General features: G+C 36.5%; 1 protein-coding gene across 7 annotated transcripts in view; it reads right to left on the reverse strand.

The window, feature by feature from the left end:
* Octbeta1R (Octopamine beta1 receptor) overlaps positions 1 to 18,807 on the reverse strand; it is a 544,036-nt gene that overhangs the window by 29,600 nt on the left and 495,629 nt on the right. For 5 of the 7 annotated variants that reach the window (XM_073961618.1, XM_073961617.1, XM_073961616.1 and 2 more), the window contains 3 exons: positions 17,378 to 17,514; positions 4,052 to 4,234; positions 3,667 to 3,820 (listed from right to left, as the gene is read on the reverse strand). In XM_073961618.1, coding sequence (XP_073817719.1) covers positions 3,667 to 3,820; positions 4,052 to 4,234; positions 17,378 to 17,514 — 474 coding nt within the window. Of the gene's footprint in view, positions 1 to 3,378; positions 3,496 to 3,666; positions 3,821 to 4,051; positions 4,235 to 17,377; positions 17,515 to 18,807 lie in introns of those variants that run through there. The other 2 variants (XM_073961620.1, XM_073961623.1) reach the window with 2 other exon arrangements.

Raw genomic sequence — 18,807 nt, forward strand, 5'->3', positions numbered from 1 at the left:
ATCTAAATCCAAAAAAAACACATCGTAAAATACTCGATATTGGAAAACTTGCAAATCCCCCCATTAAAAGTAGTATAACGCATAATTTAAATTTGCAACTGAACACAATTAATGCTGATGAGGTTGAAAATATAGGGTGTTTTTTTAAGCTAGATAAAACTTTAAATTGTAAAAAGTAACACAAAAAATTAAATTTTGATGAAACTTTTTTTTTATTTGTTTCAGTATACTCTGACAAATCATCATGAATAGACTCACGCTTGAACAACGCTACGAAATTATCCAAATTTATGCGTCGTTCTTTCGCCGATTGGGCTCTAGAGCAGTTGGCAAATGACCCGTTGTTTTATCGCAAAATTGTGTTCAGCGATGAGGCGCATTTTTGGCTTAACGGGTTTGTTAATAAGCAAAATTGCCGCATATGGAGTGAGACCAATCCACAAGAGACCCTACAGACTCCATTACATCCAGAAAAATGCACCGTATGGTGCAGTTTTCACGCTGGTGGCATCATCGGACCTTATTTCTTCAAAAATGAGGCCGGAGCTCGCGTTACGGTCAATGGAGATCGTTACCGCACCATGATCAATGATTTTTTGTTTGAAAATATGGATGACATTGATCCGGAGGAGATGTGGTTTCAACAGGATGGCGCTACGTGCCATACGGCGAACGCAACCATCGACTTATTGAAATCAAATTTGGCGATAAGTTGATTTCGAGAAGTGGACCTGTCAATTGGCCTCCAAGGTCGTGCGATTTGACACCTCTCGATTATTTCCTGTGGGGCTACGTGAAGTCACTGGTTTATGCTGATAAACCAGCAACAATTGATGCCTTGGAGGCCAGCATTGTTCGTGTTATTCGTGACATACGGCCAGCAGTGCTCGAAAAAGTGGCCAAAATCAAACGATGCAGTGACTATAGACTCATAAGCCTTATGAGTCATGCATTAAAGATATTCCTTAAAATAATTCATAATAGGATATATGAACAATGCGAGAAATCAATGGGAGATACACAATTCGGATTTAAGGAAGGAAAAGGCACACGAGAAGCTTTGTTTTGTATCCAAGTTCTTATACAAAAATGTCGGGAAATTCAGAAAGACGTATTCATATGCTTCATCGACTACGAAATAGCCTTTGACACGGTACAACACGATAAGCTGATCGAAATAATGAAGTTTATTGGAACAGAAGACAAAGAAATAAGATGCATAAAAAGTTTATACTGGCATCAAACTGCCCAAATTGATGTCAACGGAGATAAAACAGAAGAAATAATGATATCCAAAGGAGTTCGGATGTGTCTTATCTCCACTACTATTAAATATTTACTCTGAAAAAATATTTCAAGAAGCATTTTTAAATATTCAAGAAGGTATAAAAATCAGAAATAAATATATGAACAACATCCGATACGCCGACGACACCACTATTATGGCTGATACTATGTCCGGACTACAAAGTTTTATGAACAGACTCACTGAATACAGCGAAAAATATGGGCTAAAAATTAATATCCAAAAGACTATGGTCATGGTGATTAGTAGAAAGAATTCGCACACGGACACATCTTTAGAAATACATAACTCTACTATTGAAAGAGTAAAATGTTTTAAATACCTAGGCCTTCTAATTAATGAGGAATGGGACAACAGCAAAGAAATTAAATGCAGAATAGAGATGGCAAAGGACGCGTTTTTCAAATATAAAAAAATGTTAAGAAGCCATAAAAAGCCTTAAACATTGAAACGTCATTAAAAATTATATTTGGTCAGTATTACTATATGCAGTGGAAATTTGGACCATTAAAGCTGTAGACATTAAAAGACTCGAGGCATTTGAGATATGGGTTTGCAGAAGAATACTTAAAATACGATGGACAGCTCACATATCGAACGAAGAAGTTCTCAGAAGAATGAACCGTACCCGAGAACTAACAACGCATATCAGAAAGCAAAAGAGCGCATACCTAGGACACATTATGAGGAATCCCAAATATAAACAACTTCAATTAATTCTCCTAGCAAATATAGAAGGTAGAAATTCCAGAGGTAGAAAAGAAACAACTTGACTCAAGAACATGCAGCAATGGACCGGATATCATAACGCAGACCACCTTATCAACACATCACGAAATAGAGAACTCTTTAGTCAAATCATAAATAACATGTAATAAAAATAGAAACTATGTAATTGTATGATCGCTAATATTCGAAAATCGAATAAGCAAATAAAGAAGAAGAACACCATATGATAAGTTTCGACTTCCTTCGTGGGAAATGTTGTCAATATTGATCTATAAATGCATCTTCTAGTGTGATTATAGTTACACTACAAACAATTAAAACTGTGGAGCCCGGTATATATTAGGTTGCTATACCCCGTACACAAGAAAGAAGATCTTATCTCAGCGTGCTCAAATTTTAACCCCTTTTCCTTTTTGTCTATAATATATTATACAGCATATTGTGTGAACAACTAAAGCCTCAGGTTAATGTAATTATTGAACCATAGAAATGCGGCTTTAGACCTGGCAAATCCACTATTAACCAAACAGTTTAATATCAAAGCACCTCTCCGAACAGTGTAGTACCAAAATAGGTTGGAGACAAGGATACAACCTTAAGTGCAATCTTTTCAATATCATATCGACGCAATGTGTTCAATGAACCGAATTGGACCGGGTATAGAAAGACATCGGCATAGTATAAGCGACGAGTCACAAGTCAAGAGAATGAGCGATGATGGGCCCACTAAAATAAATACTTGATGGTATAAATTAGAAAAGTATAGAGAGGAGCGGAAATCTATTGTTAATTTAGCCTATAGGGCAAGTATTCATTAGTGAGCTACCTATGTATACTTCCGTGCCACTTAGAACAATGATTACTTGAGAAGGTAGATGGAACAGTACTTGGAGTCTTTGAGAGAAAAGTTCTGTGATCAATCTGAGGTGAACGCACTGACAGTTGACATAGAAAGGAGGTTACCTCAATACTTGGAGTTTGTTGGAATAGTACAAAAGACCAAGTCGATGGGAAGGCGTTTCTACGTTTCTACATATAAAATAATTTACTCAAAAGAACAGAACAAAGCAGGACTTAACATATTTCTTTATTTATGTGTTCAGATCCCTAAGGACCAGTTGGGGATGGCTGGGGCATACAAATAACATTTAGAACTACAAACGGTGTGTCTCGTGTACATATATTTCTCCGTACTTAGATACTAATTTCTTAATTGTGAGGGCAATACTTTTGTCTGTTAATTGTTTAACTTAAATTTTAGTGTCTATTTTCATTAAACTCCAAGTAATAATGTCGTTGTATTTTATTTACAACCAATATTTAAATTTATTTTGAGCCACAATTTGTAAACATAAATCTTTAAAAGTTTGCACAATATTTAAATTTCCCGGATTATGCTTTATTACCAGCATTTATTTCCAAATAGCCAAACGGGATAATATTCTCCATGGAAATGACACCTGGGTGAAATTAAACTCATCAAATAAAGAAAGCTATGGAAACAAATTATCAACAAAGTTTTATCACGGCTTTTTTTTGCTCTTGAGAGGCAATAAAGCCAAAAATGATAGACAATCATCATCACTTCTTCTTCTTCTTCTTGTAGCTTCTTTAACATGCTGACGACTTACCTTCAATGTTTTCTTAAATGCTCCACGGAAATCTCTATTGAAATAGGCATAAATAATGGGATTCAAGGCTGAATTGAAATAACCAATCCAGAACAGAATGCCCACAACGATGCGAGGAGTGGTACAACTGTCACACAGTGTTGATGTGATGTACCTAAAATAGAAAACAAAAATAACAACAAAGTATGTATTAAGAATAAGAAGATTATAAATTACAGGTAGCTATCAACAGAATATAATATAAAGGAAACCGGAAATGAAAAAAAAAATATTTTGCATAAGCATGAGCAGGACGGATGGTTGGACATCAACACAAAAAAATCCTACTCCATTAACACATCGACTTAATAGTCCTTCTATTTTTTGTTTGTTTTAAAATACTTACCAAAGGAAGAAGGGCAGCCAACACAGCAGAAAGGCACTCATAATAATGCCCAGTGTGCGTGCTGCTTTGCGCTCTCTTCGCATTGTGGATATGGTTGAGGGCTCCACCTGTATGCTAGGACGGGGTTTGGGTATTTGACTTATCTGCAAATGTTTCTCCAGCAACAGAGCAGCAACTTTCGACCTTTAGTATGTGTGTGTGTCCGGGTTGTCAATTCCAGCAATGTTGTTGTCATGACCAGCGATTTAGTGGATCCATTATGGTGGACAGGGATGAATGGTTGGAAATAAATAAAAAAACACGGAAGAAACGCCATCATAAAAAAGTGTGAAATTGTATTAGCTTAATGTGTAAAGAAGATTTTTGTCGTTAGCAGAAGTCTTCGTTTTTTTGGTAAGACGGTTCTTTGTAAGTGTTTGTTTTCATGGAAATGGACTTATTCAGTTTTTGTTCCCATTTCTAGGAAATAAAAAGTCTCTAGAGATAGTGGCAACAGGGTGTTGTTAAACGAAGAGCATTTGAATCTATTCATAAGGTTCATGTCATGAAAGTTTCATGAACTTCAAACCATGGCTATCACTTGGGTAATGGCGAAGTGGGTATTTGTTGAGTGTTCGACATTTTGATACTGTAAACAAAACTATGTGAAAATTTCCAATGTAATATTTAGCAAATTTTGACATATATTAAAGACTTTATTTGGCCATAAATGTTTTGGAGGATCTTATTTACTGCGAAATATTTCAAATACCCTACATTATACTGTGGTAAAGGGTATTATGTATTAGTGGATTTGGTTCTAACTTGTATTATTGGGAACCTAAAATGTCAAATAACAGATAATTCGGACAATAAATGAAGATAAAGTCCTCAAAATACCGGAAATCGGGAGGCACCGTTATATTGAGTCTTTACCAAAACATTGACCAATGTTGACTATTTTTGGTGTAGAAGTTTTGTGACCTCTGGGTTGAGATTCCTATGTGAATCTCGGTGAAAAATTTAACTAAAATTCTCAAACACCTACAGCGGGAAGGTACCGTTATATGGGGGATATACCAAAGAGACCCATGTTGAGAAATTTTGTGACCTCTGGGAATCTCAAATGTCAAGTTAAAGGTAGTTTTCCACCAAAATGTAGCTAAAATCCTCAAAATAACGAGAATCATGAGCTACCGTTTTATGGGGGGCTATACCAAAACATGGACTCAGCATATGTAGAGAAGCTTTGTGATTACTGGGAACTTCAAAAGTCAAATAACTTGTATTTCGGCCAAAAAATGTAGCTAAAACCCTCAGAATACCAAAAATCGGGAGCTACCGTTATATGAGAGCTATACCAAAACATGGACCTAAGTTGAGAATTTTAAGTGAAGAAGTTTTTTGACCACTGGGAACCTCAAATGTCAAATACCGGTCAAAATAACTATCTAAAATCCTCAAAATACCGAAAATCGGGAAGTACCGTTATATGGGGGGCTATACCAAAACATGGACCTAAGTTGACAATTTTTGGTTGTTGTTGTTGTCACAGTGTTTATTATTATGTTTGTATGTTCGTTCTTCTGTTCAATCTGGCTCTGGGTCTATCTCCAGTTCCAGGAAAGTGGCTGCTTCGATGGGATGTAACCACAGATCCACTGGAGTTAGATGAGTAGGCTGGGCAGTTGAAAAGCAGTTTTGTGTCGTGCGGGCCCATGCCGCATACAGGGCAGATGTCTTGCACGGCGCGATCAATTTGGTTTGTCGTCGCAGCTGACGCTCCTCAGCTGCGATAGATGGGGGATGTACTCCGAGTACTTTATTCACACTACAATTGCTTAAGGCCTTGGCAACTGCGTCCGTGTGAATGCTATTCAATCCTGCTTGATATGCTTGTTGATCTAGGGGTTCTCTCCTGTATCGTTGGACCTCTCCCTCTAGAGCATGGATGTCCTTCCTGATCTGCCTGAATGTGTCGTGCCTACCCACAATATGGTGATTGACATGGCTCACACGGTAACTTCTAAGCAGGTACTGCAACGAAAGCATGTCATTGTGTTGCTTTACTGGAAGAATCTTTGCCTCCTCATGTAGGTGGTCCACTGAAGACTTGAGCAGGCACCCTGCTGCTGTTCTCAGGGCGGCATTCTGCCAGTTTGAATCTTTTTCCAATTCGTATCACATAATCTCGGGGACCAGACTGGAGCTGCATAGCTTACCACAGACGGACCTATCGCGTTATATGTGGTCAACAAGGTTTCTTTATCTGCACCCCAAGTGCTGCCGGCTAGGGACTTGAGGACCTTGTTCCTACTTTTCAGCTTGTCGCAGATATCTGTCGAATGTATAATTATATTTGGGGCAGCTTGTGGTCGTAATTCTTCTACCGTCGACCACGACATTCAATTCTCTTCCAAACTGCGCTGTCCATGTGGTAAACAGAGTGGCTGTATATTTTGTGGCGGAAAGCTGCATATTCCTCGCGTAGAAAAAGGTGGTAAGATCGGTTAACCCAAAGGCGTTGTCTGATACAGGCCTTCTTGGCACTTGATATACGTTTAGAAGAAATTGTAAAATGTGCAAAATTTCGGTCAAAGAAAATATTCAATTCGTAAGTAATCGTTAGACATCGGAATCCTATGCAAATGGTTAGGATGATCGTAGAGAAAATCTGATTAGACAGAAACTCATTTTACCACAAAATAAAACGAATTAGGCCCAGAAATGTTTGCATACTTTGCATATCGTCCATACTTTGACATATTTTTACATATTTATACCCTCAGCATTTATGCTAACGAGGGTATATACACTTCATACGGGCAAAATGTGCCTCATCGAAATAATGGTTTTAGACCCCAAGTATGTTTGGACGAAATGTGTTTCAGACAATTTGGAGTCGATTTAGCAATGTCTGTCTGGCTGGCTGGTGCGCACGATAACTCTCGAACGGATGAACAAATTTGGTCCAAATTTGGCTTTCGCAATATTTTGTCCAAACTTAGTTTAAGTTCGAAGATGGGTTATATCGGTCCACTCCTCAAAAGTTCGGAAATGTTCGGAAAATTTGTCCGCACGATAACTCTTGAGGGAAGTAACCCATTTGGTCCATACTTTGTACATCGTGAAATTTCTACCAGACTTAGATGAGGTTCCAATATGGACTCAATCGGTCCATTCCTTCGGGTACCTCCCACACAAAATTTCGGAAAAGTTCAGATTATGACCTGTTCACCAATCGCTTTGATTTTTTTTTTTTTTTTTTTTGTTGTTGACCAATGGTAATTATGTACTATCTGCTACTTTTGGGCTATTTGGTCGACTTTTGTGAATGAATAAAAAGTTAATTTAAATTCATTATTTTTCCCAACGTTTCGTCGGCTTGTTTCCGACTTCTTCAGGGGATATTTTATTTGAATTTCCTGTTAACAAAGTTTTGTTTCATTACAAATTTTTCCAATGCATACAAGTTTAAGTTTTTAACTTACAATTAATCATTATTAATTCACTTATAATTATAAAAAACTGGACTTCACGAACACACATTTTGTATAATCAATAAATAAATAATAAATAATCAAATGTAAAATTAAATTAAAACTAGTATCACAGAGGTGGTGCTTTAAGCTATTGCAACGGAGTATTGAAGTTTTGTGTTGTCCTTATCTTCTTTAGTGTTTATTGACATTTTTATTCTTTCTTGGATTCGCAAACTCTCCAATGTATATCGTTTGTTTTCTATTTTTTCCCTATCCAATATTCTGACATTTGCAAAGTCAGCTGAGTGGCCACTCTCATTGATGTGTTGCGCCAATGCTGTGTTGTCTTTTCCTTTCTTTATGTCTGTTTCGTGTTCGTTCAATCTAATGCCTAATCTCCGTTTCGTTGTCCCCACATAAACCTTATTGCACTGTTCTCGTTCATTTCCCTTGCAAGTTATCTCATAGACAACATCATTCTCTTGAAGTTTGTCTCTCTTTTTCGTTTTTCTTGCAAAAATAGTTTTCAACGTCTCGTTGGATTTGTATGCAATGGATGTTTTTGTTGTGTTTATCATATTTCTTATTGTTCTGTTTTCTGTTAACTTTGGGATAAATGGTATGCTGAGGTAATTTTGTTTGAAGCAACTTGAATTCGCTGCCTCAATTACGGCAGTACAAGTTTTTTCAGGGGCAAGTCCATACTTCTTGAGAAAACAGCTCGGAAGTAGTAAAAAACCCCTATGACACCATATGTAATGGCTGGAGGGCTCGAACCGAATATACAGTATCGGCCAAAACTAAAGCACCCCCTCAGTACATTTTTTTAAATGATAATTTTTTTAAGAAAACAAAGTAATAAATTTATTTTTTATTTTTCTTTTTATTTATTTATTTATATCTTTATTATTGGAAAACACAATAATAAGCAATTCAGAATTTAATAAACAAAAGTTAAAATTCAAAAAACATTTTAGGTCGCAAATATAAGCGGACAAAACTAAAGCACCCCCCAATTTGAAGTACAACAAAAACTATTGAAATCAATATTTTGTTGCGTATACTCTATTCTGGATGACACAAGCACATCTTTTAGGCATAGAGGATACTAAATTATTAATTATTGCGGGCAAAATAATTGATTTTCGAAAAATTTAGCTTAAATCCTCAAAATACTGAAAATCGGAAGGTATATGGAGGCTATACCCAAACGTGGACCCAGGTCCACGATTTTTGGTGGATATGTTTGTGACCCTAAGTACCAAATTACAGCTAATTTGGTAGGAAAATGTGGCTTAAAAATCCGAAATACCGAAGATCGGAAGGTACCGCTATAAGGGGGCTATACCAAAACATTAGCCGATATTGTTCATATTCATCCAAAAATTATGCTACAGCATCCTCTGGTCAAATACTAAATAGCTTAGGTTTAAAAATTAGCAAAAGAACGATTCACAGAAAAACGGCAGACTATTTGCGACCTAAAATGTTTTTTGAATTTTAACTTTTGTTTATTAAATTCTTAATTCCTTATTTTTGTGTGTTTCCAATAACAAAGATATAAATAAGTAAAAAGAAAAATAAAAAAATAAATTTATTACTTTGTTTTCTTAAAAAAATTATCATTTAAAAAAATTTACTGAGGGGGTGCTTTAGTTTTGGCCGATACTGTATTACCGAATATAGCTATATTCAGGTATGTGATGGAAATCGATTTCGATCTCAAAACGAGTCAAAAACGACTGTAGGTGTGATGCATGTACATTTTCCGACATCGAATTGTTTTCGATATCGGTTTCATATTCCATTTTGTTCTATGGAAAAATTGATCAAAAAGACGTGTGATGCAATTCGATAATCGTTTATTTTTCTCGTTTTGAAAACGGTCTTATTTTTGTGGTCGAATTATAAACGATGTAATGAATTTTGATATTTTTTTAGGAAAAGAAGCTTGAAATTTAAACACGGATATAGAATAGGTAAATATACATTTATTTGCCTTATATTTAGTATATTTTGTTAAGAAAATATTTGATATTTCGATAAAAAAACACGGATCAAAAAATCTACTTTGAACATGTTTCTATCCTCTAGATTAGTGAAGACATCCGCTTAATATGTTGTTTGCACTGTTTGTAAAGTTCTCCTCATGTAATTGGACAAGAATTTCCACACTAAACTTCCATATAGGCCAATTTAAACAAGAACACACATTTATTTTGTTTGTTATTAAATTTTTGCGGATTTTGGCATCGCCAAGACTAAAAAAAGTGTTTTTTATTTCTATTTTTCTTCTTTCAACTGCTTAGGGATTACCAGTCCGTTTTTTGTTTGTGGGAATTTAATGAAATTGAAACAACGTGGAATTGAAATTCGATGCGGATCCCATCACATCTAAAAACAATTCACTCGTTTTGGGCAAATCGTTTTCATTGCAAATCGATTCGAAATTCATCACATACCTGATTATATTTTTCGCAGGCAAGTGTGATAAAAAAAGCCCTATCTATCGATATCCCCGCAAATTTTTGAGCTTTAATCCTATCTATACTTTTGTCGGTGCATGTTTTTTTTTTTGGGAAAAAAGTATTACAATCAACACAGGCTGAGGGTATATTTCTGTCGGCAAAGCCGACTCATACTTTTTTACTTGTTTCATTTGAAACTCCAAATGAAAAACTTCGATTTATAAAAACATGGTCATATGTTAAATATTTTTGGTCGAGAAGTTTTGTGATTACTGGAACCTTACTTACATAGCTGGTTTTTTACAAACAAAAAAAAAAAAAAAAAAAAAAAAACAAAGAACATTTGTTCCATAAGCCGATCTAAGAAAATATCTCCAATCTCTATGTTTCTTGCTGCATTTTCCAAATCTGGGATATGAGTTTTCTGATGTCGCGTTTCACTTGTTCGCTTCAACAAAACCTTGGGCCCTGTTCATCATCACTCATTCTTATGGCATGGCCTAGACAACGCAATCGTTGTATCGCGATACGCTTAACTATACTGATGTCGTTATTCACCGTCAACGCAGATTGGCCCGTAGATCTTTTGAAGCATTTTTCTCTTAAACACACCAAGCACTGCCTTATTTACTTGCTAAAGTACCCATGCGGAAACCTACATTAGCACGGGTAGTATCAGTGCAGTATCTTCTGCTTACTTAGACCAAAGTGACATCATTTGGCCAACACAACGTATTTCACAGCAGATTTTGTTTGTTGTGTTTATGGCGGTGCTGAGACAGACGAAGTCTTTTACTACCTCAAAATTGTAGGTACAAACATTCACAGTTTTTGCGAGATCTGTGGACGTATTACGCGTCGACACAATCAACTTGGTCTTCTCGCCGACTACCGCCAGACCCACTTTAGCAGATTCTCATTCGTCCTTCTATTACTGATCGGCTCATGGTGTCTATATCGTCAGCATAACCAAGTAACATATGGCTGCTTATTTATATTGTTCCACTTCTTTTGACCTTCGCATCTCGTATAACCTTTTCCAATAGAATCTCGAAGAGATCACACGACAGGTTGTCTACTTGTCTGACATTTCTTTTAGTTAAAACTCTTCGGAGAGGTTCTTTCATATTTTAACTGAGGACCGAGTATCAGTTAATGTCATATTACAAAGCCGAATGAGCTTTGTGGAGATACCAAAATCAGGCATGGCTTGGAACGTATAGGGCTGTCGAAGGCTGCTTTATAATCGACAAAAGGTAGGTATCGATCAGCATTTCTTGGCTCTTTTCCAGAATTTGTCCCTGGGTAAATATCTGGTCAATGGTGGATTTGCCTGCTCTAAAGCCAATTATTTCATTGACCATAGACTTTAGTCGCTCATACAATATGCCCGATGCTAACATATATGTAATACGGAACAGACGTATGCCCCTGTAATTGGAACACATAATCTTATCTCGCTTCTTGTGGACTGGAAATACGAGTAGGATGCTCAAGTTCCAATCGTCGGGTACGCGTTCTTCCTGTCAGATGGTGCTAACCAGCTGATGCATACACCTTATCAGCGTGTCGCCTCCGGTTTTTAACAGCTTGGCTGGAAGGCCATCGCCTCATGCTGCCTTATTATTCTTCAGCCGGTTTATTTCAATCTTTACCTTATCCTGGTCGAGCGATATACATTCAATACCATCTTCTGGGACTGGATCTGTGGTATCTTCGTTGTCTTCGTTAGTATTGGATACCAGCAGTTTAGAAAAATTCTCTTTCCATATCCTGAGCCCACTATCAGTATCAGTTACCAAATAACATTACTGGTCTCTACAGGTACATCCAGTTCCATCAGTGTGATGTTTCACTCTTTGGTAGAATTTTTGGACATTTTTTTTCCAGATTTTGCCACAATCCTGCTCTTTCTCTTTTTTTCCTGCGGATCTGTGGTATCTTCGTTGTCTTCGTTAGTATTGGATACCAGCAGTTTAGAAAAATTCTCTTTCCATATCCTGAGCCCACTATCAGTATCAGTTACCAAATAACATTACTGGTCTCTACAGGTACATCCAGTTCCATCAGTGTGATGTTTCACTCTTTGGTAGAATTTTTGGACATTTTTTTCCAGATTTTGCCACAATCCTGCTCTTTCTCTTTTTTTCCTGCGGAAAAAAACGTTTCCCCTCTCTCCTTTTCTCCCGATATCTCTCTCGTGCGCTACGCGTTGCCACTGATTGTAAAGTAGCCCTGTATGCCGCATTTTTCTATTCGGTAGCAGTACGACACTCTTGGTCATACCATGGGTTGCTTAGTGGAGGTCTCTGGTATCCAAGTATGGAATTTGCGGCTGTTTGCATGGAAAGGGCAATACTTTGGCACTGTGCTGCTAATATGTTATCGAGATGAGGAGTGCTTTCATAAAACAACTAGCAGACCCCGGTCCGCATTGCTGGCCTGTCGTAATGAGTTTTAACGACAAATTTTTATGGACTTTATGATTGACAATTCAAAAATAGGTATTTTCTACCTCACTTCTTCGGTCTATTGTCAAAACGAGGAGGATTTTAAATTTATCAACAGATTTTGTCTTGTAACCTTTCTTTTCTCTTGCGGAATTTGTCGGATTTATTAGCCCATTGATGCTGTTTAGGATATAATATCGTCCATGTCCCTTGTCTTTATCCTAAAGTGATCTAATTATAAAAGTTAAAAAATGGTTAGGTCGAATTCCCCCGCTTACTTAGTTTTTCATGGCTGATGGACCGTTAAAAACAGGGCGTGTCAAGTCTTTGGGTCCTAAAAAAGTAGGTAAGGTCGGAGACACAACCACAATTGTCTCGCAAGTTAATTTGCAAACCGATACATTCGCAATTATTGTAATATATTTTTAAAAAAATTGGGCATAGGGGAAGTACCCCGCCCCTCGAAACTAAATGTGTAGCCTATTTTCACCGGGGGCTATCCCTGTACATTCCCTGACAATTTCAGTAAAATCACTTGAGTAGTTTTTGTAAAAAAGATTAAAATTGAAATTAAACAAATGGGCGTAAAAGTGGACGTTGTCAAATGTAAAGCTAGTTGGTTTATGACGAACATTGTAGAAAAAGAATTATCCAAATCGGTCCAGTCGTTCTCAACTGATGTCAGTACCAAAGAAAATACCCCTCCCCTTCCGAGATTCAACAAAGTATGTAGCCTATTTTAACAATTTCAGGAAAATCACTTCGGTAGTTTTTGTAGAAAATATTAAAATAGCAAATTTAAAAAAGTGGCATGTTTTAATTGTCTTTGCATAAAAACCGAAGCTGGGTTTGACGAACATTTAAAAAAAGAAGAGTGTAATATGCTGCTTATTGTTTTTGCAGCCTACCGATGTCTAACTTCCGAGTTCTATCTGTTATTGCTTTATTTGCAACGCGGTCCTAGTCTACGTTTGCTCCTCGGGGCAATCGTTCATCCAACATACTCGATGAGTGTCTTCCATCTATCACAACGTGATCAATTTGATTTCTTGTTCTTTGATCTGGGGACAGCCAGGTGCCCTTATGAATATCGAGAAGCTTAAATCTGGTACTGCCATGTTTTTGTGCAGCTGCGAAGCCTATCAGCCTCATTCCATTGTCAGATGTTTCACCATGGAGACTTAATTTTCCAACTTTTGGGCCACAGATATTCTTCTTTCCAATTTTGGCATTAAAATCGCCTAGTATAATTTAATGTCATGGGCAGGGAAACGGTCATAAGTTTCTTCTAAGCGCTCGTAAAATATATCTTTGGTCTGTTCGTCCTTTTCTTCAGTGGGAGCATGAGCGCAGATAAAGCTAATGTTGAAGAATTTGGCTTTTATCTGTATTGTACCAAGATTTTCATTCACTGGGGTGAAGCTGGAGGTCAGATATTTTAATTTTAACCTCCTATCAACTACAGAACCGCAAACCAAGTCATGCTTTGTGTCATGGCAGCTATGATACATTACGTCACCCTTAGGCGTTGTTTTGACGTCTTTCCCAATAAATACAAGGTGGCGCAAAAGTAATCCTCCTATCAGAAAACGCTATAATTTTTGCGATTGGCCCCTAATGTCAGTTCTGTTTTGACATTTGTGTAGTAAACACATGCGAAATACACGTTGATAAACAATGTTACGCTACACTGCTCCTGAATGCGGAATATTGGTGACTATTTATTTGACCAATAATCGGTCGGTGACTGTGACACAGCGTGAATTTCAGACCCCGGAGTATCCGTTCTGCAGAGAATATTGCTGCTGTAGCCGAGGATGTCACGGAAGCGCTTTCGACATAGACCAGACGACGTGCCACGCAAATGGGTATCAGTTGACGGTCGTTACAGCGAATTTTGGTACAATATTTGAAGATGTTTCCTACAAAGTCCAGCTGTTAAATGCTGACCGCCAATCGCGTCTAACATACGATCAATCCATCCTTAATCACCAACAAGAGGAAGATGATTTTTCATCAAAAATAATCATGAGTGATGAAGCGCTCCAGACTTCTTTTTGTGGGGCTTTTTGAAGTCGCGGGTTTATGTCAACAAGCCTCAGATTCTTTCAGCTCTTAAAGACAATATCCGCCAAGAATGTTAGGACCTATCGCCGGAAGTTTTGGCCAAAGTGATGTAAAATGCCATAAAAAGGGATCAAATGACAATAAACTGTGGCGGCGGCCATTTATCATATTCTCGACCTGATGTAAAAAAAATTAAAAGACCAAATAAAAATAATCCACAAGAAAAATCAATGTTTATCATCTTTTTTTTAAATTACAGCCAAAAAACTTCGGAAGATTACTTTTGCGCCACCTTGTAATATTTCCTGTATTGCAATAACTTCAGACTTGCATTTTTATACCCTCAGCATTTATGCTAACGAGGGTATATACACTTCCATACGGGCAAAATGTGCCTCATCGAAATAACGGTTTTAGACCCTGAGTATGTTTCTACGAAATGTGTTTCAGAAAATTTGGAGTCGATTTAGCAATGTCCGTCCGTCTGTCTGTCTGACTGGCTGGTGCGCACGATAACTCTCGAACGGATCAACCGATTCGGTCCAAAAGTTGGCTTTCGTAATATTTTGTCCAAAATTAGTTGAAGTTCGAAGATTGGCTATATCCACTCCTTCCGGTACCTCCCCCGCAAAAGTTCGTAAATGTTCGGAAATTTTGTGCGCACGATAACTCTGAAAGGAAGTAATCGATTTGATCCATATTTTGCACATCGTGAAATTTCTACCAGACTTAGATAAGGTTCCAATATGGTCTCAATCGGTCTACTTCTTCGTGTACCTTCCGCACAAAATGTCGGAAAAGTTCAGTTTAGGACCTGCTCTCGAAACGCTTTGTTTTTCGTTGTAGCAACTTGTATTCACTACCCCCCATACGACGGTACAAGTTTCATCAGGGGCAAGTCCATATTTCCTGAGAAAATAGCCTGAAAGTTGCAAAAAATCGTTTGTAGTGTTTGGAACGCAATATTACACTCGAATGCATCTGCCGTATCGGTCCACTCCTTCAGGAACCTCCCCCACAAAAGTTCGGAAAAATTGTGCGCACGATAACTCTTTGGTCTATACTTTACACAGCCTAATATATCTACCAGATATAGATCAGGTTCGAATATGGAATATATTTGTTCACTCCTTCGGGTACCTCCCACACAAAAGTTTTTACAGTGTTTTATGATAAATTCACTTTAGAACCTGCTCTTGAATCACTTTTTGATGAGCAACTTGCATTCGCTGTCTCAATTACGGCGGTAAAAGTTTTTTCAGGGGCAAGTCCATACTTCTTGAGAAAACAGCCCGAATGTTGTAAAAACCCCCTATGAGAGAGCTCGAACCGAATACTACATTCGTCCACACTTTGAATATTGTAATATTTCTTTGAATATTAGATGAAATTCGAAGGTGGGGCTTATAGGTCCTCTCCTTCCGGTACCTCCCCCACAAAAGTTCGGAAATATTCGCTAAAATGGTACGCGCGATTTCTCATAGACGTAGCAAACGATTTGGTCCATACTTTGGATCTCTAAATATTGTCGGAACTTAGTTTATGTTCAAATTTGGGCCCTATCTTTCCAATCCTTGTGGTACCACCCACACAAATGTTCAACATTTGTGTATGGTTAAGGGTCTGTTCGAGCATGCTTGGGACATTTATTACCGAAAGTTTTTCTAGTGGCCCTCTTTACAGCGATATTATGTTTTTCGTATGCTAGTGTGATAAAAAAAGCCCAACTATCGATATCTTGAGCTTTAATCCAATCCATACTTTTGTCGGTTCATACGCCCAAAATTTTGAAACCCCCTTAAATACTTATTTTTTTTTTTTTTGAAAAAAGTATTTCAATCCACACAAGCTGAGGGTATATCTCTGTCGGCAAAGCTGACTGATACTTTTTTACTTGTTCATATTATGTTGGCCAAAGCTTAACCCAAGTTTTTAACGTCCTTATGGGTGAACGCGCGGCACATCTTAGTTCACTACCTTTAATGGGTGCTAAAGGATGCTACACATGCGACACCACGGGCACCAGTGTCCAATTGAGATGAAAGGGGGCCAAGATAAGTCCTGAGGTTTGTCATGGTTAATTCGGTCAGGGTCATGCCTTGGTATATTTCATCCCCTGGGTCTGATCCCATAAAAAGTGTTATGGCAGAAATAATATAGAAAATGTGATCTTGCGGCAAAATGACAGACTAAAGGGCTAAAATATTTCATAAAACTGTTTATCGGAATTTTATCAGGATTACAGGGCATCCAACGCCATATATTTCCAAAAAGTACAAAAGGAGGAATATTGCCCTCCCTTATTAAAATTATTTTCCTATGTGAACTATACACCGTTACACGTGTTTTCAACTTTCGTCTCTTTTTTAATTTTTCTTGTAACACTTTTTGTGCTGTACAGTGATGTTAGGGGTCGTTACTAATTACTAAATAATTCATAAATGATATGAAAGCTAGACTAAAAATGGAATATTTACATAAACAGGAAGCACCGCATCCTCCAAATACCCAAGTTGGCTTCTGTGTCAGATAGTTGGCAATGCCCAGAACAGATTTGTTCTTTTGGTTTTATTTCTATTTAGTTTGTATATACTTGCATTTTGTCAGCTACATGTACATACATATGTATCTCATCACCTGAAATGCCCAAAGTCGTAACCTCCAACGTAACCCTTTGATGATATACTAGTTATATTTACATAAACTGGTTTGGGTCACAGTGATTTTGTTACACGTAAGAGATAAGTTTCCTTAATGCAATAGTTTCCACAAAATGTTATAAAATAAAAACATTAATTTCCTATTCAATGAAACAACTTCCAGAATCACTCAACTGTTACAATTTTCTTTTATGAATTAAATTTTAATATTTCAACTCACCTGTAAACCAGCCGCTCTTGTCTATCTGCCTCCTGATAAATGCGATAATACATTGAAAGCATGACAATGCCAGGTATCCAAAAGCTTACCGATGAACTGACAATGGCATACGCTTTATTTACTTTAAATTCACAGATCTGAAAGATAAAGCAGAGAGAGGAAGAAAAGAAAATGAAAGAGTTTAAATCAGTATTTTAAAGGAAAACATGAAAGAAAAAAGGATATTTGAATACAATCACTGGCCATGAAGAAAATCAAAGTAGAACAACAATTCCCTTTAAATTTTAATTTTTAATTTTTTTTTTTCACATTTAAAATTCCTTTGATGAGATTGCTCCTTTTTAAAAAATCGTTACTCAAATATTGTGATTTTTTTCCTTCATTTGTGGTTCGCCTTAACTGCCACACATTGGGAGTAACCAGGCGTTTACACACAGACAGTATTGGCAAGACAATAGCAAAGTTACAAACCATTTTCACCAATACATTCATATTTTTCTCTACACATATTTAAAAATTTATAAATGTATTTGTGAAAAAGGTTTGTATTTTTGCTATTGTCTTGCCAATACTGGCATTTGTAAACGCAGGGTAAGAGACAGAGAGCTGTCGTTCTTGTGGAAAATAAGCAATTAAATGTTCATCGAGCATAGCGTACGAAAACAAAATTCACAACGTGTAGCAGCGGCAAGCAACAGCAGTAGCTTTTCACAAAACCAAGGAAAAAATGACTTTCAATTATTAGCTAATGACAGTTTAATTATTACATGGAATTTTAAATGGTTTGCCAGACGCGCGCATAAGCTAATCGCCTTGCTAAAAACCGATAAATTCATAAAAAAAATTAACATTTAATTAATGAGGTCATTAACGAGAAACATTTCAACAAATCGATTATCATAAATTACCAAGAGATTTATCGGGAAACAAATTGATGGGAAAGTTCAGATAACAGTTCAGTAATGTGTAGAATTTACTGAAAGCACAGCAAACAGAAAGAAAGGGTTGAATTCATTGTCGGGTAAGTCGAGTGAAATAGTTGGATGAATGGATGTGATAAAATATACAATATAAAAATAAAATATATAAAAACAAAATATACAAAATTAAATTTATAAAATATAAATAAAGAATATAAAATATATAAAAATAAAATATATAAAATATAAATATAGAGTATAAAATATAAAAAATAAAATATAAAACATAAATATAAAATATGAAATAAAAAATATTAAAAATATAAATTATAAAATATAATATATAAAATCTAAAATATAACATACAAAATATAACATATAAAAATAAATTATAAAATATAAATAAATAAAATATAAAAAATTAAAATATCTTTATAAATAAAAATCAAATGCCGTTCGTTGGTAATGGCATCAGTTGAGAACAGCTGGACCGAGATGGATAATTCTTTT

Source organism: Musca autumnalis, unplaced genomic scaffold (genome assembly GCF_047663935.1).
Source record: "Musca autumnalis isolate F117 unplaced genomic scaffold, ASM4766393v1 scaffold_1, whole genome shotgun sequence".
NCBI lineage: Eukaryota > Metazoa > Arthropoda > Insecta > Diptera > Muscidae > Musca > Musca autumnalis.